Source organism: Mus caroli, unplaced genomic scaffold, assembly GCF_978045245.1.
Source record: "Mus caroli unplaced genomic scaffold, Mus_caroli_1 scaffold_5, whole genome shotgun sequence".
Classification (NCBI taxonomy): Eukaryota; Metazoa; Chordata; class Mammalia; order Rodentia; family Muridae; genus Mus; species Mus caroli.
The window spans coordinates 67,614,146-67,640,011 of NW_028227260.1; the positions used below are offsets into that span (position 1 = coordinate 67,614,146).

Genomic DNA, 25,866 nt, shown 5'->3' on the forward strand with positions numbered 1-25,866 from the left:
TCTGAGACAAGGTCATCTCACCATGTAATCGCAGGTGGCCTAAAACGTTCCATATAGCCCACGCTGGCCTAGAACTCACAGAAAGCTCAGTGAGCCATCTGCCTCCTAAAGCTTCCAGGCCGGATCAAAAGGAAAAGGGAGGAGGAGAAGGAGGAGGAAGAGGAGGAAGAAACAGGAATCTTCACAGAATAGTATTTATACAAATTGTCAGATATTTTCTCTCATGAAGCTTTGTATATCGGAACTCCAACTTATGAGCCTTCACAATAGGGCCAGCCAGAAGGCAGAAGATGCTTGCCTGCCATTGTACCTGATTACCAGAATAGAATCTTCCAGTTTCACATGATGAAAGCAGAGAACTGACTTTTGCAAACTCTCCTCTGAGCACCGTGTACACACATACAAAAAACAAACAAATAAATAAAATGTACAAACGACTCTTTCTCAGGCTTAGTGGCAAAGGGCACTAACCCGGCACTCCTGTGACAGAAGTCGGCAGTCTCTTTGACTTCCAGAACAGCCAGGACTACACAGTGAGATCCTGTCTCAATAAATAAATAATCTAAAAAAAGAGGAGCTACAGAGATGGCTCAGGGATTAGGAGCACTGCCTGTTCTTCCAGAGGACCAAGGGTCATTTCCAAGCACTCACATAATGGCTAACAATAGTATGTAACTCCAGCGCCTGAGGTTCTGATGCCTTCTTCTGAGTTCCTCTGGCACAGGGATGACATGTACTATGTAGATTTACATGGAGGCAAAATGCTCAAACAAATAAAATAAAAATTAGCTGGGCGATGGTGGCACACACGTTTAGTCCCATCACCCAGGAGACGGAAGCAATCAGACCTCTGTGAGTTCAAGGCCAGCCTGGTCTACAGAATGAATTTCAGGACAGCCACAATTACACAGAGAAACCCTGTCCCCCAAAACTAACTAACTAACTAACTAAATAAAAGCCAAAAATTCATAAATCTGGGTCTGGAGAGATGGTTCAGTGCTTCTCCAGAAGACCTGAGTTAGCCTCTCACCACACACATGGTAGCTCAAAACCATCTGTAACTTCAACTCCAAAGGACCTAATACCCTCTTCTCACCCCCACGGGTACCAGGCATACATACTCATAAGAACATGCAAACATGCCGGGCAGAGGTAGTGCACGCCTTTAATCCCAACACTTGGGAGGCAGAGGCAGGTGGATTTCTGAGTTCGAGGCCAGCCTGGTCTACAGAGTGAGTTCCAGGACAGTCAGTGATATACACAGAGAAGCCCTGTCTTGAAAAAAACAAAAATAAAAAATAAAGAAAAAGAAAAAGAACATGCAAACAAAAACTCGTGTGCTTTAAAATAAATAAATCTAAAAAACTTTAATTAGTCTTTTTAAAATTAAAAATAAATTTAAGAAGACCCTTTGCTATATAGTAAGAAGCACTCACTGTGTCACATGCTTTAGGTGTTACAATTTAGAGACTATTAGTGTTTGCATTTTCTGAGTGAGGAAGCTAGTTTTGTTTGCTTTTTAGTTAGTTAGTTTGTTTGAGAAAGGGTCTCTCCATGTAGTCCTAGTTCTCCTAGAGCTCCCAGAGTCACAGTGATCTTCCAGACACTACCATCCCTAAGGTTTTTTTTTTTTTTTTCCTTCGAGACAGGGTTTCTCTGTATAACCCTGCTGGCTATCCTGGAACTCACTCTGTAGACCAGGCTGGCCTTGAACTCGGAAATCCGCCTGCCTCTACCTCCCAAGTGCTGGGATTAAAGGCATGCGCCACCACCGCCCCGCCCACCCCTAAATTTAAGGAAGCTGATTCTCTCATTCATTCTCTCTCTCTCTCTCCCCTCCCCTCTCCCCTCCCCTCCCCCTCCCCTTCTCCCCTCTCTCTCATCTCCCCTTCCTACCTTCCTTCCTTCCTCCCTTCCTTCCTTCCTTCCTTCCTTCCTTCCTTCCTTCCTTCCTTAATTTCTTTCTTTCTTGTTTTGCAACAGGGTTTCTCTGTATATCCTTGGCTGGCCTGGAACTTACTCACAGCCTCCTGAGTGCTGGGATTAAAGGCACATGTTACCACTGCCAGGCCAGGAAGCTGATTTGATTTTCAAAGAGTGATAATTTGTTTGCCTGATATTATACAGCCGATATTCTTTCTATTATGGTGGGTTTTTTTTTTTTGTTGTTGTTGTTTTTTGAGAAAAGACAGCTAAAGTGCTATAATAAAATTACCAAAATCAGGGCCAGCTAAATGGCTCCACAAGTAAAGGTGCTTGCTGCCAAGCCTGACAGCCTGAGTTCAATCCTCAGGACCCATATGGTAGAAGGAACTTACTTGCCCACCGCATATACACACATGCATACAAAATCTATATCTGGGCATTGTGGTGCAACAACTGTAATCCTAGCCTCTGAGTGTGAAGCCCATAGAGAGTTAGGGGGCAACCACTAGATAGAAAGACTGTCTTAAAAAAAAAAAACCAAACAAATACATAAATAAGTAATAGCAAAAACAAAATGCCAAAACCCACTGTGGAGATCAAGCTTGCAATGCCAGTGTTTAGGAGGCCAAGGAAGGCTGTTTAGGCTACAAAGTGAATTGAAGTAAAAAGTGAAAAGACTGGTAATGGTCCACAAGTCTGAACCCTTAGCAGTAAGGCCACAGGAGGAGGAGAGTTGCAAAGGCCAGCCTTAAGCATATGATCTGATTGGGTAGAAGAAAATATACTGGATGTGGTAACTTTGATTTAACTCTGAAGGGCTTCAAAAACATAAATAGCAGCTGAGTATAGTGGTACATGCCTGTATTCCCAACACTGGAGATTGGAGGTGAATGATCAGGAATTTTAGATCCTCTTCAGCTACACAGTAAATTTAAGACTTTGAAAAAAAAATTGTAGCAATTCCTGGTTCACAGCAAGGTAGAGTTAGTTCCTTCTGTTTAATATTGCTGTGAGCCCGAAACTGCACCAATTCACTCCCTCTCCTCATCTCACCTAAGAATGGTGCATTTTATTACAATTGATGCATTTATATTCTACACTGATATATCATTAGCACCCAAAATACAGAGGGCTTTTAAAAAGCCAAGCATGCTGGCACTGTAATCCCAACACTTTAGGAGATGGAGACAGAGGAACCAGGAGTTCAAGGCCAGCCCCATTGCTTACCAAGTTTGAGGCCAGGCTGAGTTACATGAGACCTTGCTTCAACATCACCACTAACACTCTCTCCCCCAGAAAAAAGGAAGCAACTAAATTGACCAAGATGGAAAGAGGATAGTTCAAGGACACTTTACTGAAGAGATGCTTTTAAAGCAGAATCTGAAAAAATTAGTGTAATTTTACCAGAGAGAAAATAGAGTAGTAAATCAGGCAGAGGCAAAGAGCAGCTGGCTGGTTCCTACCTTTGTTTAACTGTGTTTTGGAGAATCTCCACATCTATGCTGTAGAACTCATTACAGAACATTGTATTATTTATATGTTCCCCACTTATCTCTGAGCTTCTAAAATGATGATGTCTTATTTGTCTTATGTTCTCAGAACATAAGCACTGTACCGAGCACATATTAAAGACTCAATAAATGTTGGCTGGATAAACAATTTCAGTAAATGGCTTCTCCAATCAACCCTGTGCTCTGAGGGAAGGTAAATCTGGCCACAGAATGAAGGATGGACTGGAGAGCAGAGGCCCTTGAGAAAGGGGACCAGTTTGTGGGTTACGGGAATAATCATGACTGGAGGTAATGAAAGGCTGATTTAGCACAGTGGCTGTGGTTAACAGAAAGGAGGAAACTGCTGGGAGAAATACCGCAGAAACAGGGCTGATTGGATTCTCAGTGTGAGAGAGAAGGGGGGGACATGAAGAGGATCCTGAGGTTTCAAGACGGGCAGGTGATGATGCTATTAAGCAGGACAAGGAAGACAGAAAGACAAGCAGATTTGCAGGGAGCTAGGAAGCCTGAAGTTAGTACTGTTGTTCTCCCATCTTAGAAGCCGGCTCTCACTAGGGTCAACAGGGACCAAACTCAGGCAGCAGTTAGGGGTGGCTATTCTAGTTTGGATTAGGTCAGAGGAAAGACAGCTATGTTAAGTACCCACATGAATCATGTCAGTACTTTCCATCCATCCTTCCTAGACTGGAGAACTTTGACAGATGTTTAAGATAGCCTAGAGGGAAAAGGTGGCTGGGAATGATGGTGTGTGGTGGGGGTGGGTGTTCAGCAGAGCCTTCCTGGACCTAGGTGGCCTGAAGGGTCTTGATTCCGTGACACTGTTGTTGATCAAATATTAATCTTGACAGAACATCACCTTAGAGCAGAACCCAAATCTCCCTGGGGACTTAGCTTATGTCACTGAACACATTTACCAACCCCCCCTCTCTCTACAGCGTGGTTTCTAAGGTTCTTTCCACCGGAAGCTACGACAAAAGGAAATGTATGGGTGGGGAGGGCTTGTGGGAGAGTGGTTCAGGGTTCTGACACAGACTACACCCAGAGAAAGAAGAGCAAGCACCATGTTGAAACTATTATTGTCACCTAGATCCTTCTTACTCCTTCAGCTGCTCCTGCTGAGGGCAGGGTGGAGCTCCAAGGTCCTCATGTCCAGTGGGAATGAAGACATCAAAGCTGGTAGGAAACCTAGGACCAGAGGGGGTTGTTGAGAGGAAGGCTATGGGGAAAGGGCCTGCTAGTGCTCACTATAATGACTAAAAAGAAGTGTGGAGAGGGGGAGGGGAAGGCTCTCTGCCTCACTACTGCTTCTTCTGACCAAGAATTCTTTTTTTTTTTTCACTCCACTATTTCATTTTCTTGGCAAACTTAGATTTGATCTTGACTTCTACAGACCCTGAACACGTCAGTGCTCCTACTCTGCCCCTTCCAGAGGTTCAGTGCTTTGTGTTCAACATAGAGTACATGAATTGCACTTGGAATAGCAGTTCTGAGCCTCAGGCAACCAATCTCACGCTGCACTATAGGTATGGGGGGGTGGGGGCAGCACGGGAAGAAGAAAAGGGAGCTTAGCCGGGAGAGACTGCTTGAGGACCCAAACAAGTGGGTAGCCAGCTCCTCGGGAACCCTACCAGTTTCTCATGGGATACGGGATACGTTGTCAGTTCAGACCAGATGAGGCTAGCTAATGGGCATACGCATGCCCATGTTTGGCCCATCATTCTTTTGCCTTGTAACCCTTCTCTAGGTACAAGGTATCTGATAATAATACATTCCAGGAGTGCAGTCACTATCTGTTCTCCAAAGAGATTACTTCTGGCTGTCAGATACAAAAAGAAGATATCCAGCTCTACCAGACATTTATTGTCCAGCTCCAGGACCCCCAGAAACCCCAGAGGCGAGCTGTACAGAAGCTAAACCTACAGAATCTTGGTAATCGGGAAAGTGGCCAAGAGAGCAGGGAGCTTAAAGGCACTGGAGTTTATAGATTGTTGGCCATGGGCAGAAAAGAGAAGATAGGGGGGTTGGGATGGGGAAGGGAGGAGGGATAAGGGGAATTACCTCCAAGATCCTGACTTGTCTAGGCCAGGGCAATGACCACACACATACATATCTCCAGTGATCCCACGGGCTCCAGAGAATCTAACACTCTGCAATCTGAGTGAATCCCAGCTAGAGCTGAGATGGAAAAGCAGACATATTATAGAACGCTGTTTACAATACTTGGTGCAGTACCGGAGCAACCGAGATCGAAGCTGGACGGTGAGTGACTTGGCATTGTGGATGCAGTGGCTAAGGCCAAGCAAGAGGAGAAAGGGTTCAACAAACCAGACAGAAGAACCTAATACCAGGTCCCAGTTCTCTGCCCCCCAACTCCTCTGTCTTCACTTTCACTTTTTTTTTCTGATCTCACCGGTGAGCTTTCACTTTGCCTCTCCCACCATCCTCTTCCTGATGTTGGACAAAAAGGAAGCCAGTGAGTGGGTCTGGAGGGGAGTCAAGTTAGAGAAGGGGAGCAGTATGTTCGGATTAGTCGGGAGAGGAGCAAAGTACAACTAGGAGGGACCAGAACTGGAAAGAACAAGAAATTAGAAGAGCCGGGTGGTGGTGGTGCACGCCTTTAATCCCAGCACTTGGGAAGCAGAGAAAGGTGGATTTCTGAGTTCGAGGCCAGCCTGGTCTACAAAGTGAGTTCCAGGACAGCCAGGGCTACACAGAGAAACCCTGTCTCGAAAAACCAAACCAAAACAACAACAACAACAACAAAAAAAAAAAAAAAAAAAAAAAAAGGAAAGAAAGAAAGAAAGAAAGAAATTAGAAGAATCTGAAGATGACCTTGAGGTATAGGCATGAATGTTCCCATTCTCGCTTCCTTTATTGATAACGATCTTTCCCTCACCCTTCTTCTCCCTAGGAACTAATAGTGAATCATGAACCTAGATTCTCCCTGCCTAGTGTGGATGAGCTGAAACTGTACACATTTCGGGTTCGGAGCCGATATAACCCAATCTGTGGAAGTTCTCAACAGTGGAGTAAATGGAGCCAGCCAGTCCACTGGGGGAGCCATACTGAAGAGGGTAAAGTGGCCCAAATGCATGACCTCTAAATCATTCAGCCAGTACCCTAGCCTTTGTAACAACACACTGTCACTATCGTTTGCTTTCTCTCTCTAGCCCTAAGCCTCTATCCCACCTTAACTGTTTAACCTCAATCTCTATGAAGCAGGGTTTTCTATGGAGGGATGAGAAGGGGTGCAGCTGAAATAGGAGGCCAAAGGATGCTCTAGGGGGATATGAAATGTGTATAGGTCTCCATAGGATTCCTTAGACTCTGCAGAGTGGAGATGAGCTTGGATCTGGGCTGCCCTCTTTGATTTAGCTTATTCATCTGTAAAATGTAGATAAACATTGTTCCTCCCTCTCAGGAGCTGTGTGGAAAGTAAGCATAAGGAGTGTGTTTGGCGTGGTGCCTGGCATCCATGTCTTATGAGTACCACAATGCAAGGGTCATTTTCCTTGTTTGTTACAGAGAATCCTTCCTTGTTTGCACTGGAAGCTGTGCTTATCCCTGTTGGCACCATGGGGTTGATTATTACCCTGATCTTTGTGTACTGTTGGTTGGAACGGTGAGATTTCAGGAAGCCCTTAAAATGAGGTGGGGGTAGTGGGGTTATTTCAAGATCTCCAGGGTAGATCATTTAAGAGCTATGATAAGAGCGTTGAGAGGAAGCTAGAGGTTCCATGCTGGCCAGTTGGATAAAGGGTAATAAAGGATCTTTCATTTAATGCTTCTGCTCCTTCTTTCTCTCTGGTCAGAATGCCTCCAATTCCCCCCATCAAGAATCTAGAGGATCTGGTTACTGAATACCAAGGGAACTTTTCGGTGAGAACACTACCATACACATACTACAGTTTATCAACTGCCAACTGCCAGTCAGCAAGACAGACTTGATGGGGGGGGGGCAGTGCGCAGCGGAGGGAGGAGGGGCCCTGTACCATCAGGATGTGGCTGAGCAAATGGAGGGTGGGCTAGGCAGAGAGACAGAGCCAAAGAGATTTGTGTGATACAGACGGAAACTACAGGGCATTAGGAGCCCTGGAGCCCAGATAGCCCTTCTGTAATCACAATGGTTACAGATTTGTGAGAGATCCGTTGGCCCAGAGCCTGGGTCTTTTGCTTCCTGCCCCTAATTGACCTCTGACCTGGAGCTATCTGTCTTTAGGCCTGGAGTGGTGTGTCTAAAGGGCTGACTGAGAGTCTGCAGCCAGACTACAGTGAACGGTTCTGCCACGTCAGCGAGATTCCCCCCAAAGGAGGGGCCCTAGGAGAGGGGCCTGAAGGTTCTTCTTGCAGCCTGCATAGCCCTTACTGGCCTCCCCCATGTTATTCTCTGAAGCCGGAAGCCTGAGCATCAATCCTTTGATGGAATCTCAAAGTCCTATAGTCCTAAGTGACGCTAACCTCCCCTACTCACCTTGCCAATCTGGATCTAATGCTCATTGCCTTCCCTTGGGGCTAAGTTTCGATTTCCTGTCCCATGTAACTGCTTTTCTGTTCCATATGCCCTACTTGAGAGTGTCCCTTGCCCTTTTTCCCTGCACAAGCCCTCCCATGCCCAGCCTAGCACCTTTTCACTTTCTTTGAAGAGAGTCTTACCCTGTAGCCCAGGGTGGTTGGGAGCTCACTATGTAGGCCAGGTTGGCCTCTAAGTCACAGGCGATCCTCCCACCTCCGCCTCCCAAGAGTTGGTGTTACTGGCATGCACCACCACACCCAGCATGGTCCTTCTCTTTTATAGGATTCTCCCTCCCTTTTTCTACCTACGATTCAACTATTTCCAAATCAACAAGAAATAAAGTTTTTAACCAATGATCATCAAGAATGTCTGTTGTGGGGGTTGGGGAGCAGGGGAAATATGGCGAACAATGAAGTTGGGAGGAATGGGGTGAGGGTAGGCCAAAGGGGTGGGATAGTCATACTGAGGAAGGAAGAGGACCACAGATTAGCTGAAAGGAGTACTGTTTTGGCTACTTACTATTCTCTGGTAAATTTCTGGGCTCACTCCAGGGGTCAGTTTAGAGTTATCTTTGCCATGTTGGCCTAATTCCTCGAAGCTCCTTTACAGATCCCATCCAGTGTCTTCTCTCCCTGGCCTTACTCTGCCTTCTATTGCACATACCACTTCTGACCTCACAATTCTTTAACTGCAGTCCCAGGCCCCACCCCTATGGATACTGACAACCCCCAACCCCCAAAAGCTCTCTCTTGTCTGCCTAGTCTGGGCCTCGTCCAGTCTCTAAAATATGTCTGCCCCCTCATGTCCAACCCCTATGCTTAGGACCCTAGGGTCCTAGAGCACCTTCCATCTGCATGATCCATCAAGGGGTGAAGGATGAAATGACATAAGTAGCATGTTTATCATCATCAAACATGGAGGTGAGGGGAACCCAGGGCAACAGTCTGGGGCTGGACATGGGGAGGGATGAGGACAGCTGAGATCACTGAGACAGTAGAATCCTTCCATCCTATCTCTTCTCAGACAATCAAGAGTTTCTGGTCAATTCCAATTGCTCTGTCCTCCTGTTGCTACATTACATCCGAAAGAAAATGAAATTACGGAAAACAGGTAAGTGGTTTAGGGAGGAGTAGTGACGAAGGTCAGAAGCAATAAGCTGCCTCTAGACTCTAAACTTTCCTCCCACCAAGAAGGCTTGTCCTCCTATCCTTGAACCTTCCTCAAATCCATTCTGTAGAGGACCTCTGGCCCTTTTTACTCATAGTCTCTGTTCTTCCCTATCCCAATTACCCTGTGGCCTTCTAGACACCATTGATTTGTGTGATGAATCGGGGACCATGAAGTTACTCTTCCTGTCAAAGACACCTGGAGACTATGCCAGCAAATTCCTTACAGCTCGAAATATCTACTATGTTTGTAAAGTGGAACGTGGGGCACCAGGTAGAGGCTTGGGAGTGTTCTCCATAGATCAAATCCCTCAAGATAGACTATGAAACTTGTCCTTAAAATAAGGCAGGATTTCTCTTGTAATCCTAGCACTCAAGGAACTAAAATAGGAGGACTGTGAGTTAAAGGGCAGCCTGGGCTTTATAGCAAGAACTCATCTCAAACACAAATGCCACAACACACAAACACCACAGACAAACAATATAAAGCAGGGACAGGATGTAGCTCACTTGGGAGAGTGTTTGCCTAGCATACACAAGATTCTGGATGCCATTTCCAACATGGCATAAAATTTGGTGTGGTGGAACTTGCCTATAATCCTAGTATTGGGAGGTGGAGGCTGGAGGATCTGAAGTTTGGGGTCATTTTTAACTATACAGAAACTCAGGATAGCCTGGGCTACATAAGATCCTGTTTCAAAATGAATAAATTCTTTAGACATGGAGGTACAGAAGTTTGAGAGTTGGAGGCCCGGTAGCTCAAAAGAAAACACCCACAAGGTAGAGCCAGGAATATTAGGAGTTCAACGGGAACTTGGGCTAATATGAGAGCCTATCCCAAGACCCCCCAAACAAAATAAGTAAAATAGGGCATTCTTAGCCAGATCTAAACAGACCATAACTAGTCAGCTCAAAGAACACTACTTTGATGACAGTAGGTTAGGTACGTATATAGCAAGCCACCTACTTCATCCTAGGATCTGTGTAGGTCTATGCCAAAGGGGAAGAAAACTGTGTACCAGCTCAAGAAAGTGTTTACTGCCAGAATCCTGAAATCTTGGGCTTCAAAAGGGCAAAGACTTTGTATGTATCAGGGGCTGGAGATGGCCTAATGTTATGTTTACAGGTACCAGAATTGAGAATTCCTACAAAGCAATTGTGCCCTTGCTGAAGAATCCAGAACCTGAACTAGTTGGTAAGGCACTGAACTAGATGCGGGAGATAGGACATAGAAAGTGCTGTACACAGCTGTGTACTGGGCATAGTGTCATACACTGGGAATGGCAGCACTCCAGCAGGAGGATTTTGAGTTAAAGGCACCCTGGGCTTAAATGTGGAGGACTCTGTCAGAGAAGGGGGAGGGGTTGTATGATTGTATGAATGTAGGGGTGGGGCTAGCATAGTGTGGTAGGTGAGATCATGTTGGCCTAGGAAAAGGGGGGGGCAAGGGTCTAGGTAAACTTTAGAGGGGGTGTCTGGTTTAAACCATATGAAGCACGTGTATCACTCTCCCTACTTCCTTCCCATCATTTCTATCTTGGGCCAAGCTACTCTGACCCATCCATTAAATGACAGAGGATCACGATGGATTCCATCTGTTTCTCAGAGGGGCTGCTGCTTTTTCTTGTTTTCTAGACTCACTGCGCACACAATGTGACTTCCTGGAGAGGAGCAGAATAAAGATGCTTAGAACTCTAGAAGCCAAGAGACTGGCAGCCATGGAATCCTCTGTAAATCTCTCAACAAGGTCTCCCAAGGGTGGTGGAGCCCAGCAGACTAGTAGCACAAGCAGTCAACAGAAGGTTCGAATTTCCTTTCTAAATTCCATTTCTATGTTCACTATCGGACCCCAACCTTTCTCTCTCCTTCCTTTGGCCCTAGACAGTAGGAATCTTTCCCTTCAGAGCCTCTCCATTAATAGATTTATTTTCCTTTTCCAGTCTAAAGGGCGATCAGATGAAGACGGACCACCTTCCACCCGCAGACCATTCTACAAGACTAGAGCAGACTTTCTCAAGAGACATCGTTAACTCAATACAAAGACCAAGTGAGAGCAGCAGCTACCAGGAGAGAGCATGAAATTACTGGGATTTAACGTGAGGTTTCTATTTCTAGAAAGGCTCCTTCTCCCAGCATTTGCACAAAGGCTTCAGTAGGCTGTAGGCACCAGGGAGGCTGAGGGTGGACCAGAGCAACAACAGAGGGCTGGAGTGAACACTTGAGGGGGGGGGGCGGTGAGGAAAGACTGTGAAGTCTACTTGCTAGACTTTTAGTACAATAAGCCTTTGAGGGCCAGAGAAGGGGGTGGGGTCTTCTCAAACCAGACTACCTCCCCTCGGGGGAGACCTATCTTGCAGCCGCCTACTCCTGCTGGGGTTAGGTGTCCCTCCCCCACCACACTCCATTACCTCCCAGGCTGAAATTCCCCCACCTCCCAGCCTGCGGGCAGTCCCTCCCACCCGCCCTTCGCCTAACTGCCCTTCGCCTTTCCGCCTCCCTCCCTCCCCCCCCCCCATATTGGACGGGGAGGGGGGGCAGCAAGGCAGCAGAAACCAGATCTGATTATAGACATTTATTGAACTCATTTATTGATTTGACACACTTCCCCACTCCAATCTAGCACATGATACAATCTGGGTAGGCCAGGCGCTGACACAGGAAATGATGGGAACCCACAGCAGGAGTGGGGGAGGGGACAATGCAAAGGCGCTGGGGGAGGGGCTGCTTGGGGGCTGGGGTGGAGGAGCCCCAGATGGCCTCTCTGGCAGGTGCTAGTAAACCTGATCCCCATTCCCCCCATCCCTGCTCATTTCCCAGACCCTCAGCCAAACTCGCCAAGCTCTCCCTTCCCTGTTCCTCTTCACAACCCTGCTTGCTGCTACACAGCCTTCCACATAACCCTGGCAGACCACAACAGGGAAGAAGGGCAGGGACAGCTGTCCCAGGCCTTGAACAGCGAGGTCTCTGTACCTAACTTTACTACCCTAAATCCTTCCTTCTTTCACGCCCCTCCCAGGCCCCAAGCCAATTTCAGGACTTGGATGCTCTCTCTGGGAGCACTAACCTGCACTGGTCAAATAAGAGTGTGCTTGCCCCACAACAGCTCTTCTAGGCACAAGTGCACAGAATGTGGGGACCTGACTTAGGTTTCTTTGCTTAAAACTCTTGCTGACCACCTCTCCTTAGCTTCCTGTGTCTCCTCTCCATAGAGTCTGTAGTGTTTGTATCATGTCACTATGACAAAGCCTTCAGAAAGAAAAAAAAGCCTTCTCCCCATCACTAGCACCTCACCACTGTTAAAAATCTCTATATTTGTGTTTATATTTCTTTAAAAGTTTATAAAAAGCCTGTCTGTTATCTGCATCCTTCCAAAAGTGATTTGGCCTGGTGAGCCACTCCAGTGCTCAAAACTTGGCCCTTTTAGGTCCCCCGGCCCCCCACCCACCCACCCCACTGCATAAAAATCCAGGCTCAATCCAGCCTGGCCCAGCTCTAGTAAGACTCTCTACCAAAAAAAAAATAATAATAATAATCCTGCTCCCAAAGGCAGGGTAATAAGGCCACTGGTGACTTCACATTTCAACAGCATTGCTGGCCCCTGCTACAGGCCTAGGAGGTGGGAATGGGGAAATCAATGGTGGCCCCTGAGAAAGGACCATAATTACCCCCTAATTGGCACAGTGAGAAAAAGCCCTTTTCCCTCCTTCCCCCTATCACCCTCCTCCACAATCCCTACATGTCATAGATCTATCTTAGTAATTTCCTCAACACTTGAGTGTGTTGCTACCAATCCTTAGCTCTAAAGTAGGGTCCCAAACTCCTGGGGAGGGCTCAAGGGGGAAAAGTGGATAAGGACAGGCCCGGCTCCACCTCCACCTCCGAAGCAGGGGACAAAGCTTCTTGCTGTGACTCAGGGATCTGTGGAACAAAAGAAATGGAGGACAAGTTAAGAAATTCATTTGGGACAGCAGAGTCATACCAGAGGTACCCCTTTACCCTTCCCTCCCCCAAAGCTCCCCCTTCTGTGATGAGGAGCCCACAGGTCCCCATTTAGAAGTTTTGCTATTCTAGTATGACATCCACCCTTCCACCTCCCCAGGGACTCCTATTATCTGCTATCAGGCTCCCTCTGGCTCAGAGCATAGAATTAGTTGAATATTCAAGAGCAAAGATGCTGGGGTGAATCAGGGGTGCTATACCTGGCTCAAAGTTGAAGTCCAGTCCCTCACCATCCATGAGGTCACTGATGATGTTATCCATGTCGCACTCCAGGTTCTCCATATACATATCGAGATCCAGATCCTGAGGCATTCTGTCATGGCTGGAATCTTCAGTAGGAGATGCGAGCACAGGGGTTCCCAGGACCTTAGGGATGGGAGCGCCTGCCATGACTGGAGGTGGTGCCATCACAGAAAGGTTGGGAACCAGGTTGCTGGGACCAGGACCCTCTAGCGGCGTAGGACACAGGCTGACTCCTGTGCCCAGCTTGCTAGAGGAAGGCATTCCTCCCAGTAACAGAAGTGTAGGAGCCTGAGACAGGATAGGATCTACCTGGGTCATGAGAACATCAGCAGGAGGTGGTGGTGTATCAGAGGTGAGCAGAGCCTCTAGAGACTGGGAACTTGAGAAGCACCCTTCTCCTGCTGACAAAGACCCATCTATTGGGCCAAAGAGGGAGGCACCATAGCTATGTAAGGGGCCAGCAAGCCCAGGATGCTGCAAAGAGAAGCCGGAGAGACCGCTCCTAGAGAGCAAGGAATGGGGAGATGCAAGATTGAGCCCATCCAGTAGCTCTAGATCTTCACTGAGCGTGGGAGGGACCCCCCCTGCATAGCTGCTGGCCGAGGCTGGCATTTCCTCTTCTGCTAGCACCTCAGACTCCGGCCTCATTGGCGACAGCCGGGTGCTGACGGTGCTAGCATTTGAACTGCTTCGTGGACGGAAAGTGGTCCACACATCGGCTTCTTCTCGATTTCGAGGACAAGGGCTGCTTGACCACTTGGCAAAGTGGCCCAGAGGGCTCCTTGGCGTGGCACCTTCCGGTGGAGCTGGCAGGACAGATGGCTTCTTCTTAGGGCCTTTGCTGCGGCCCCGGAGCAGCTTGCTGCTGCTATCCATGGAGGCAGCCCTGCGGCGGGGTGCCTTGCCACCCTTGCCGCCATCGGGGTTCAGCATCCACCAAGAGCTCTTGCCAGTGGCCTCGTTGTGAACCTTGATGAACTTGCTGTGCAAGGACAGGTTGTGACGGATGGAGTTCTGGATGGGAGAGAGGTAGTAGAAAAGGGGTGTGAGATATGTATAGGGGAGGGTGGTGGGCAGCAGTCTAATCTAAGGGGAGGCTGGAACACAGCAGGAGCATCACCTGTCAAAGCCAGGAAGGAGAGGTAGAGTGAGGGGGGAGACAAGGGACTGTACACAGAGTTGCCAGGGTCAAGCACATCCTCTCCCCCAATAGATCCCACACTGGGCCTTGAATTCTAATACCTGGGAGGCAGGGGGATTTCTGTTGAGTTTGAGGCCAGCCTGGTCTATATAGTGAGTTCCAGGACAGCACAAGCATACATGAAACCATAAATGCCATATAGATTGGGTGAGATTGTGTGCAACTGTCCCCTACATGTCCAACTGGTAGGTAGCCCCTAGATGTATAGTAAGGCTTCCCTTGAGGTTCTGCCAACTCCAGTGCCTTGGGTACTGGATCCTGTTATTCATTCTTCCTTTACTGTTGACATGCACATTAATATATCCTTTGCCCCCTAGTAGCCCAGGGTGCAAGATGGAGGTTGATACTTCCTGAGCCTCTTTCTGGCGGTACTTATTTTTATTTTTACTGGTTGGTCTATGGTGTCTGCTGTACCTCCATCAGTCCTGCCCGCACCCCTCACAAGCACACACACACACCCGCCCCTTCCCAGTTTTTCTCCTTGGAAGTCTTCGAAGAATTTGAGCATAATTGCTCTACCTCAAAGGTCATTTGACCTCCCCTCCCGCATAGAGCTCTTTAGTTTAGAAATAAATTCAGAAGTTCAGACATGCTAGGAGCCCCTAAGAAACCGAGGCTTGAGACAGCGGGAAACCACTTCTAGCTCACTGGTTAAAAAAAAAAAAGTGACCCTTTTCTTGAAGAGCATGGCTTGAGCAGCCTCTTGTGCCAGTTCCTTTAGCAAGACTTCCTTGACTCTCTGTGCAGATCCAATCACCTCTGGCTCTTAGTAACGGAGCACAGTTGTGTCTTCTGGCTCTGTGATTTCCTCCCTTCTTTTTCTCTAATTCTGGGTCTAGTGAAGTAAATGTGGTGTGTGTGTGTGTGTGTGTGTGTGTGTAGTGGTGAGGTGGGGTGGGGTGGGGGTGTCCGTGTGCGCATGTGCGAGCACGCGAACTCTCAAGTGTGAGCACATGCACACGGTGGCAGCGGGTCAAGCCCAGAGACATATTTTGTGAAAGGAATTCACTACTGAGCTACACTTCCATCTACGACCCCTCTCTTAGGAGGCCTCGGAACAAGCAAGTGGCAGAGGTCAGTTCCCAGGTGCGCGCATGCGAGCGCGTGCATGTATGTGTGCAGATAAACTGTTCACAAAGTCACCTAACTTAAGCTTTCTTGTTCAAGTGAGTGCCGCCCCCTGGTGGGGTGGGAGTGACCCTGGCACAACACCAGGGAAGTATTAAGCTTCCTGCGTGGGGAGGGGGGACACTCTGGGAGCTTGTGGCCCCCTTTTGACTAGGTTTGGCAATGAAAGCAAACCATGGTTTCCTCAGAGAAGCAGGATCTGTAGCAAAGCTTGTCCTCAAGTCCTCATCTTGAGGGTAGACTCATTACCTAACCTCCCTGGGCCTTCATTTCCTCAGATGCAAAATGTGGACTCCCAGAACTGCCAAGGAGGACTAACTAAATGAAAAAAAAATTATTAGATTTTACCAGTTATGGATTTAGCTTAGTGGCAACCATGCGGCCCTGGGTTCAGTTCCTAGAATCAAAAGGGGAGGAAAAAAAAAGATTTCATAAACTCTAAAGGCCATGTTACGTTTAAGTCATAAGAAGGGACTACTCCCAGTGTAACAGGCACTCGTGGTCATTCTACCCTGGAAAATCAACTTAAGGGAAAAGAAAAACAGCTGTGCAGGCTGCGTCCAAGGAGGGAAGCTCTTTGTGAGCTTCAGATTGTGGCATGGCAGTCTACCCAGAAATAGCGCCAAGGGTCTCGGTCAGCTGTCCCATCCTCTGTTCCGTCTGGCCCCTCCGCACACTGTAGATCTGCTCCCTCACTCTAACGTCTACGTGAAGGTCCATTCTGTCCACTGTACTTGGTACACTAACACAAACCACCTACAGAGAGAGATACAAGGCATGGATACGGGCTGAACCCTCCTTAGTTTTGTGATTAGAGTCCGTATTTCTCTGGCGAAGTTTTCACAGTTACCGTTCGAGATCTTCCCAGTTTCTTCAAGAAAGACCAAGGACCAACTTGGACTCAAAAGTCAAAGCTATATGATACCTCCTTTCTCCATGAGTAGTATTCCTGAACAAAGACTTTCCCCGTGAGTTTGGAGAGTGCCTTACAAGGAAAGATTTTCGTCAGGAGAAGGTAAACTGAGGTAGATAGCAGCTGGCGGGCCTCTTTCCTTAGTGCACAAGGTCGCTACCTTTCCCCATGGATACCAACCACTTTGCCCCCCTTCACCGCCCACTCCCTCTTGGGCAGAGCATTCGTAGAACAGTTCTGTTCACTGAGGTATTGGGAGGCGAGCAGGGAATCCGAGTAATCCCGCAGGAATGGGCCAAAAGGTGTTGGGTGGGAGGTGAGGGAGGAGGGAAGGCTAGGTGCCGGTGGAGAATCCACACAGTTCCTGCTGTACATAGGATAAAGACTTCTCTGTGGGAATAAATGTTTGGAGCAGCTCAAGCCAAAGTGCTGAGTAGCGAGTAGAGAATTCGATTTTCCTCAGAGCAGGGACAGTGTCTTATTCATCTCCGATCCTCCTGCTTCAAGCTGCTCAGAGTGTGGTATATACTATGTACTAAGTAAATGTTTGTCTAACTGAAGATTAAAGGTGGATCTTTGGGCTTTCCAAAGGAGTGGAAAGGCGGGAATGGGGGCACCCGGAGTGAGAGTAACTAGTGGGGTCCAAGGGTGGATGGCGTGAAGGTAAGGGAGTCATACTTACCTTCCATCCTGCCGAGCTGTTGCTGTCACCCTTGTCCTTGAAGTAGGGCACCGTGCGGACCATCCATTCGTAGATCTGGGCGAGTGTCAGCCGCTTCTCCGGGGCGCTTTCAATGGCCTGGCTGATGAGTTCTGCATATGACTGATTTCCCCAGGCATTCCGGCGGGAGCCTCCCTTCCGAGGACCTGTTACAGCCCCCAGGATTCCCGGCTGGGGGCCCCCTGCCGGCTCTGGGAGCCGAGAGGGCAACAGGATCGGTTCGGAGTGTCCCTCCGTGGGTACCTTCTGTCCCAGACTGGGCTCCACCTCGGACGGTTCGTGTGGCTCCGTAGCGAGGTCTGGTCGAGGAAGGGGCCAGGTGCAGGATCGCGGACGGCTCTGGGGTTCGAAGTCGGGATCGAGGTCTAGGATCGCGGCAGCCCCTGTGGCTGACTTCTTATTCCCTGGATCCATACGTGGGGTCGAACCTCTGCAGCTCAGCAATCAGTGGAGCCTGCCACAGTCCCTCACCATGCCTCCCCCAAGGGGGGAAACACATTCTTTCCAGTTCTCAGAAAGTCACGAACTTCTCCCTCGTCTCCGGACTCTAGCTCCTAAACTGTCCCTTTCACTCCGTTCTCCGATCCTCTCCGGAGTCCGGCGGGCTGCAACCTCAGAGTAGCGCTCTGAGGCACCACCTGTAACCTCCGCCTAGCGAAGGCACTTTCTGCACCCTCTCACTCAGCTTCCTGCTCTTTTAAACCTGAGGCACCGTATCCCCTCATACATTGCGCTCCCATCACCGAACGTCTCCTCAGCGAAGTTCCCTCCCCCTTTCAAGTTGCTGCCCCCCGGACACTCCTCCCAAATTTCCTCCACCCGGATCGCTGCCCTCCCCCACGCCCCGCTCCCGGGCGTCACTTGTCCCTCCCCTGGCTCTCCCTCCCCTCGCCTCTTCCCTCCAGGTCACTCTGGAAAGGGTCAAGGTTCTTGCGGCCCCAGCCTCCCCAACTCCAGAACTGAATCCCCTATCGGACCCCCCCACCCCCCGCCCCCCGGGTTTCCCTTTTGTTTTGCTCCAAGCAGCAGCCCCCGCCTGACGTCTCTGTTTACCACTCGCTGGGGCAGCCATCTGCGCACGCGCTTCAGGAGCCACTTGGGAAACTGAGTTCTTGAATCGTGCCACCCTGGTCGTTCTCGAGGACTACATCTCCCGTCCTACCTTGCGATCAGGAGTCCGATATCGGCCGCAGGAGAGCGGCGCGTGGCAGGATGTGGGGAGGTGGAACTTTAATGATTAGCGGTCGTCCCGGACTCTTTTTTCTTTTCTTAAAAATAATTTTCCTCATTCCTTCCCTTTCCACCCACTTCCTCGAGTTTCGGGGTCGCCCAAAAAGATCGTTTTGAAAGACGCTAGATTTTCCCATCCTTCCCTAAGAAAGCAAAGTGAAAATGTATTGCCCCTATAAGAAGCAGAAAGAGTATCAACAAGTAGGGATCTGATTAGAAAATAAGACACACTACTTGGGGAGTTGAGAGGGAAGCTTGTGTGACAACAAATGGTGTTCATTGGTTATGGTGCACTCTCTACATCTACATCTTCTATGTACATTTCACAGTCTTGCCAGGTTCCTCTGTCAGCTATGCAGGCCTCTGAAATACTGATCTTCTTGTTCTGATCTTCAATGGCTTCTCATTCAACATGTCTCCAACTGAACTTTTTTTTTTTTTTAAATCTCTTTCTGCACCTATACCTCCACCCTCTAGCTACTCTTAACCTCTGTTATTTTCTCTTTTTTCTGGAGCTGAGGACCGAATCCAGGGCCTTAGCCCTTGTTAGGCAAGTGCTATACCACTGAGCTAAATCCCCAATCCATACTCTTAACCTCTGAATTTGGTTAGAGGCTGTTCTGGGTCTCCCTAACCTTCTCAGCCACACTGATGGTCATCTTTCCACTTCTGTAACTTGCTACTTGCAAATTCTAAATGGAGAAATTATGACTGGGTTTAAGGGCCTTGGCAGAGTGATATTCACCTTTAATCCCAGCACTCGGGAGGCAGAGGCAGGCAGATCTCTGTAAATTACAGGCCAGCCTAGTCTACAGAACGAGTTTCAGAACTACTAGGGCTTAGAGGGACCTACAACAAAACCAAACAAGAAAAATAAATCCTCATGTTTAAACCTATCTAATCCTAATAGGACCTCCTTTCACTCATCTTCCCCACTCCACTCCCACTATAGTTTAGGTTACCTTTCTAAGAAACACCTGGTAATTAACAGCTAAAATATGTACCAGTCACTGTTGTAATCACTTTACCAATTGCCTTAGTCACCGTTCTATTGCTATAAGGAGACACCACGATCAAAGCAACTCTTATAAGGAAAAACATTTAATTGGGGGCTTGCTTATGGTTTCAGAGGCTTAGTCCATTATCATCATGGCAGGAAGCATGGTAGCAGATGTGCCTGGAGTAGTAACAGAAAGCTGAATCTTGGTTCACAGACATAAGAGTGTATATACACATAAGAGTGTATGATGATGGGCCTAGCTTAGGCTTTTGAAATCTCAAAGCCCACAAATCCAGTGACACAGTTCTCCAACAGTGCATCATCTTCTAATCCTTCTAATCCTTTCAAATAGAGCTATTTCCTAGTGGGCCTATGGGGGGGCATTCTTATTCAAACCACCATATCAAAATTAGCTCACTTACACCTCACTTAACCATGCAAGGTATGGTTAACCACTATTATATCTGTTTTATAGATAAAAATACAGATGATCTCAGAGATCAAGTGATTTACACAAGGAAACAGGTGGGCCTAAAAATCCAGAGTACTGTAATGTTCAAACTCTAGGAAAGCTCTTCAGATTCAAGTTACACTTTTCCTGCCTCATCTTTCATCTAAGCACACTAAGTTTGAACCAGCTGTAGTTTCCCCCTATTTTCTAGAAATGCTTCCACCTTATAATAACTTTTTATTGTCTTTTAATGTCTTTTTATTGTTGTTGTTTAGTTGTTTAACAGAAATCTCCCCGCCCCAATCCCTGTCTAGTTTTGCTAGATAGAGTTTCTGTGTATAGCCTCAGCTGTTCTGAAACTCACTATGTAGATCAGGTTGGCCTCCATCTTCTAGAGAGCTACCTGCCTCTGCCTTCCGAATGCTGAAATTAAAGGCCTGTGCCACCACCATCCGTTCTTTTCATTTTTAATTTTTAATTATGTGGACATATGTGGACGTGAGTGCATGACTGTAAGTACCTGAGAAGGAAGGCCAGAGGCCATGATCCCCTGGAGCAGGAGTTACAGGCAAATAGTGAGCTACGTGCTTGGGTGCTGGAAATGTAACTGAGGTCCTCTGTAAGAGCAATATGTGCTCTTAACTGCTGAGCCATCTCTCCAGCCGTGCATACTTTTTGGATGTGTATGTCTGTGTGTGTGATAGGGTCTCACGTAGGCCAGGCTGGCCTCAAATTCATTGTGCAACAGAGGATGACCTTGATAGTCTCGTCTTCCTGCCTCTAACTCATTGCTCTTATCATTTATTCCCTCAGGTCTTCATTTCGGGGAAAAATCCCATCCATTACCCCATGTTTCCCTCAGGTCCAGCACGTCGTCCCCGTTGTGCATTTTAAATCACCTCTGGCAAGCTCATGTCATAGAGCTGCAAGTCATATTTGTTTGGTCGTCTGTTCCTTACAATAAGCTGTGAGCCCCTGGGGGCAGAAATAAGTTTCAGGTATCTGTGACCTCAGCTCTGGATCAGAGTGTATGTTGGTCAAAGGAGTGAATAAATGGGATCAAGAATCGCCTATTAAACTTAGACATTTAACAACTTTTAGATAAATACATATTTCTTTGCCTGGTCATATTGCAATTTTTCTGCTACCTAGTAAGGTTCTAGAGTGACTGTCATTTAAGTTGTTTACCATTTGAATTGTTAATGGATATATTTTCCTCCCTTCTCCCCTCTCCATCTTTATACACTGGGCCTTCAAAGTGATGTTAGTCTGCTCATGGTATGAGAAACCCTGTTGATTTTCCATATTCTTAAAAAAGTATTGTGTATATATTCAGTGTGTGTGTATGTGTGCATGTGAATTTGTGTATACATTAGTATATAGCTCCGTGTGAAGGCCAGAGGCCTCCTCTATCACTCACTCTCTGCCTTATTTTTTAAACCAGAGCTAACTGATTCAGGTAGCCTGGCTGGCCAGCAAGCCTCTCTTGTCTCTGCCTCCTTCCCAAAGCCATCGATACATACTGTAAGCCCTGTTTTTATGTGAATGCTAGGTATTTGTCTCAGGTCCTCATGCGTGTACTGCTAGCACTGAGCTATCTCCCTAGCCCCCTCCATATTCTTTTGTCCTTCTCCAACATGGGTTTGTCCCATACCTGTGGAAAATCTTGGTGGTATACAGAAGGCCCTATATTCCTACATGGGATCTAGAATAAGGAGATGGGAAATACTTGCTCATGATGCCTGTAAATACCTTCTGTGTAAATTCCTTCCTCCTGCAGTCATTCATAAATGCTTCATGAATAGAGCAAATTCGATGGCCAAGAAAGTCTAGTGTGGCCAGGCAGTAGTGGCGCATGCCTTTAATCCCACCTTGAGATTAAATCTGCACTTGGGAGGCAGAGACAAGCAGAGGCCAGCCTGGTCTACAGAGTGAGTTCCAGGACACAGCCAGGGCTACACAGAGAAACCCTGTCTCGAAAAACTAAAAAAAAAAAAAAAAGTCTAGTGGCCATTACATTGCAGAGAGCTCTACTTCAACTGAAACAGGTGTGGTGTCAGATCATGTAGAGTTGCTGAGATGGGAAAATGGTAGGGTGGCATAGGAATTTGTCCTGGTTTGAGTTATGTCTTCCATTGTTGCCTTTTGTCTATTTGTTTGAAAAGGTCCACCTCTCTACTAACTCACGTCTATCACCCCCTTAAATCTCCAATTCAAATCTCAAAACTTGAGTGCTCACAGAAACTCTCTTCAACTAGCCCAACTTGACAAATGACTTTATTATTTTGTACCCCCTGAACCTCTATGAACTTGGTTTATATTCTTGTGTTTATTCTTGTAGTTACACGACCTTTTATTTTATGGAAGTATTATTGTCACCCTCATCAAACTGTAAACTCTTCCATCAATCAACAGAACTTTGTTAAACCATCACAAGATGAAAGTATATCCTTTTTTTTTTTTTTTTAAAGAAAGGGTATAACTATGTGCCCCTGGCTGGTCTGAAGCTCATGGAGACCTACCTGCTTCTACTTCCCAAGTTCTTGGATTAACCGCATACACTACCATGCCTGGCATAACCTTGGATATATATGTATATACATATATGCATATATGTGTGTATATGTATACATGTATAGATGCATATGTGTATATCACATACACACATTATACAATATATGTTATATTATATGTATTATATACACTATATGCTGTAGGACCAGGACTAGTGGGATGATTTTAAAAAAAAAAAACACAAAACACCACCATAATTTTGAAGCTACAATGGTTAGGGTAACTTATCTCATTGCTGTGGGAATGCTAGAAAAAATGTTAGTCAAGCCAGACATATTGGCATATGTCTGTAACCTCAGTGTTTAGGAAGAAGAAACCAAAGGATCACTCATTGCAAGTTCAAGGCTAAGCTGGTCTGTATAGTTAGCTCTAGACCCACCAGGGCTATATAGGGAGACTGCGCACAGAACCAAACTAAATCAAGCCAAGCCAACCAACCAAACACATACATACACGCACGCGGGCGCATACACACACACACACACACACACACACACACACACACACACACGTCAAATGGAGTTAGCAAGGTGGTAAACAGAAGAGGTGTTGGGAAGGAAAGAGGACCAACAATAGGCCGTTTTAAAGGATGAGCAGACATAGCAGGGCCTAGGAGTCAAAGGCTTTTGTCCTATAGCCCATGTTCTCAAATGTCCCATTTGCTACATTCTCCCTCTCTTGAAGGTCATAGGTGTTTGGCTGTCTTGCCCTCTGTTACTGCTGCCACCACCCACTCTTCTACTTGGGTGCCACCCCTAAGCCTGCTGCCAAACTGGCTCTATTAATTTGGATGAAGACAGATATTTTTCCATGTCTTTGCTACCCTACTCAGCTCTGAAAAAAACACATGAACCTCACTTAGAGTTTTTATAGGATTTTGGTGGTAACTACAGGGAAAGATATCATCCGTGTCATGTTAAGAACTAGTTGAATAATGACAACATGAATATTAATGAGTACTATTTACTGGATTTTGTTAAGTATTAAGCCTTTGCTAAGAGCATTACACAAATCATCTAACTTAATATACACAACTAAATAAGCTAAATCTATTACTATTTCTCCCTGCTTTTCTTCTATCTTTCCCCATTTTCTTTCTCTTTTGTTAAAAAAAAGGCTTGATTAATTTTACTTTATGTGTGAGTTTTTGCCTGCACATATGTATGTGTACTATATTCGTGCTTGATGCCTGCAGAGATTAGAAAGGGGCACCATATCTCGTGGAACTGGAGTTATGGGTGGTTGTAAACCTCCACGTGGGTGCTAGGAATGGAACCTGAGTCCTTAACAAAAGTAACAAATTACTCTTAAAGGCTGAACCATCTCTCTAGTGCCAGTTTTGGGTTTTTCTTTTCTTTTGTTTTTGAGACTGGGTCTCATATGCCTCAGGCTGGCTTGCAATTCAGTAGGTAGCTGAGGAGGACCTTTAACTCCAGAGCTCTGGCCTCCCAACTCCCAACTGTTAGAACTACAGGCATGTGCCACAACCCTAGCTGGGTTTTTGTTTTGTTTTCTTCTTTTTAAACTGGAGGTAGTTGTGGGGGACAAACACACCACACCACACACACACACACACACACACACACACACACACACAAGCAAAAAACTGAGTTACACAGTTTAGTGGTTAGAGTGCTTACCTAGCTTGGGTGAAGCCTCTGGCTTTCATTAGTAGAGCAAAAAAAAAAAAAGGCAGGAAGAGTTTATACTATGTAAACACATGCTCATACTTTAAATTTAGACGAAAAGAAACCAGCTATGATAGTATACTAGTTTATTATGTGCTCATAATTTTGGTTAAGATATATTGAAAATGATAGGCAGATTTTTTTTTAATTAAAAAAGTATTGCTTTTAGGTTGGGGTATTGGGGAGCAGGACTTTTTAGTTCCAACACTAGGGAGGCTGAGGTATGGATCTCTTTGAGTTTGAGACCAGCCTGGTCTATATGAGTTCTAGGAGAGTCAGCGCTAGGTAGAGGGATCCTGGCTAAAAAAAAAAGAAAAAAGAAAAAATTGTTTTTTCTTATACATGGGAGGGGATGAGGTTCATGTGTTGCAACTCATGCAGCGTGACAGTCAGAGGACTAAGGACAACTTCTGAGAGGTGATTCTCTTCTTCCACCACATGGACTCGCAGGGATTGAAGTCTGACCTTCAGGGTCAGGGTCTGAATCATCTGCTTAGCACCTGTGTAAAACCTTAAAAACTAAAACCACAAAAACAAAAACAAAAACCAAAAAGCAACAACAGTAGCAGCAGCAGCAGCAACAACAACAACAACAACAACAAACCAACCAGAACCTGGGCTTGAAGAGATGGCACTGATTGCTCTTGCTGAGGAACCAATTCCCAGCTCACAACTGTTTGTTCCAGGGAATCTGATACTGTCATTTTGCCTCTGCAGGTACCAGCCACCAGAAGTGATGCACAGACACACATGCAGGGAAAGCACCCATACACATGAGATTTCTGTGAGGTCAAGGCTAGCCTAGTCTATATGGAGAGTTTCAGGACAGCTATGTAGAGAGACCTTGTTTTTTTTTTAAAAAAAAAAAAAAAGCCGGGCAGTGGTGGTGCACACCTTTAATCCCAGCACTTGGGAGGCAGAGGCAGGCGGATTTCTGAGTTCGAGGCCAGCCTGGTCTACAGAGTGAGTTCCAGGACAGCCAAGGCTACACAGAGAAACCCTGTCTCGAAAAAACCAAAAAACGAAACAAAACAAAACAAAACAAAAAACAAAACAAACAAACACAGACACACACAAACAAAAAACAAAAAACAAATCAACCAACCAATCAATCAATCGAGCAAGCACCCACGCAACCAACCAACCAAACCAGTGTCTCTATGGCTTCTGTGTAACTTTTAAACTGGGAGGATTACTTTAAATTCTGCCTCTTTTTAGAGGCAGAATTTTCAATGGATTTAAAGAAGAGTACAGAGTCTTAAGCTTCTTAACAGAAGCTCAGAGGACCCAGAACCCAGTGTGCAACGAGTAAACATGAAATTCACCTGTGGGGGAAGTTAAGGGAAGGGGGCATGGAACAAAAGGCACGAAGTCTTCTTGTCAGTAAGAAGGAAGATAAGCATTCCTTAACGGGGCAGGGGGAGGGAGAAGGAGAAAAGAGAGACTGCTCTGTCACCAACATGTTTTTGTTCTCAATCGAAAAGACAGGAGAACAAACAAAATTGTTTTTGCAAAACAAAAATACTTATAATCCCATCTCCCTCGTATAATTTTATCTTTGCCTATCAGTTTTCAGTCTTTGCCCATAGGCACAGATAATTT

At 46.6% G+C, this 25,866-nt stretch overlaps 3 protein-coding genes across 4 annotated transcripts; 2 read left to right on the forward strand and 1 right to left on the reverse strand.

The window, feature by feature from the left end:
* Positions 1 to 4,475: 4,475 nt before the first annotated feature.
* Il2rg (interleukin 2 receptor subunit gamma) lies at positions 4,476 to 8,253 on the forward strand. 2 transcript variants are annotated; one of them, XM_021153625.2, is made up of 8 exons: positions 4,476 to 4,613; positions 4,807 to 4,960; positions 5,182 to 5,366; positions 5,554 to 5,696; positions 6,349 to 6,511; positions 6,963 to 7,059; positions 7,250 to 7,316; positions 7,657 to 8,253. In XM_021153625.2, exons 1-8 carry the CDS (start codon positions 4,499 to 4,501, stop codon positions 7,840 to 7,842), a joined length of 1,110 nt encoding a protein of 369 aa, XP_021009284.1. In that variant the 5' UTR covers positions 4,476 to 4,498; the 3' UTR covers positions 7,843 to 8,253. The 2 variants fall into 2 exon arrangements, with proteins under 2 accessions (XP_021009284.1, XP_021009285.1); XM_021153626.3 differs by having other exon boundaries at positions 4,828 to 4,960.
* Positions 8,254 to 8,707: 454 nt separating this feature from the next.
* Positions 8,708 to 11,188, forward strand: CUNHXorf65 (chromosome unknown CXorf65 homolog). The gene is made up of 6 exons (XM_021153867.2): positions 8,708 to 8,870; positions 8,974 to 9,060; positions 9,256 to 9,390; positions 10,243 to 10,311; positions 10,752 to 10,918; positions 11,057 to 11,188. The coding sequence occupies exons 1-6, from the start codon at positions 8,846 to 8,848 to the stop codon at positions 11,144 to 11,146; spliced, it is 573 nt and encodes a 190-aa protein (XP_021009526.1). The 5' UTR covers positions 8,708 to 8,845; the 3' UTR covers positions 11,147 to 11,188.
* A 1,384-nt stretch (positions 11,189 to 12,572) lies between these two features.
* Foxo4 (forkhead box O4) lies at positions 12,573 to 18,284 on the reverse strand. Its single transcript, XM_021153169.3, has 3 exons — positions 17,283 to 18,284; positions 13,316 to 14,372; positions 12,573 to 13,034 (listed from the first exon to the last, which is right to left on the reverse strand). Exons 1-3 carry the CDS (start codon positions 17,733 to 17,735, stop codon positions 13,027 to 13,029), a joined length of 1,518 nt encoding a protein of 505 aa, XP_021008828.1. The 5' UTR covers positions 17,736 to 18,284; the 3' UTR covers positions 12,573 to 13,026.
* Positions 18,285 to 25,866: the final 7,582 nt, after the last annotated feature.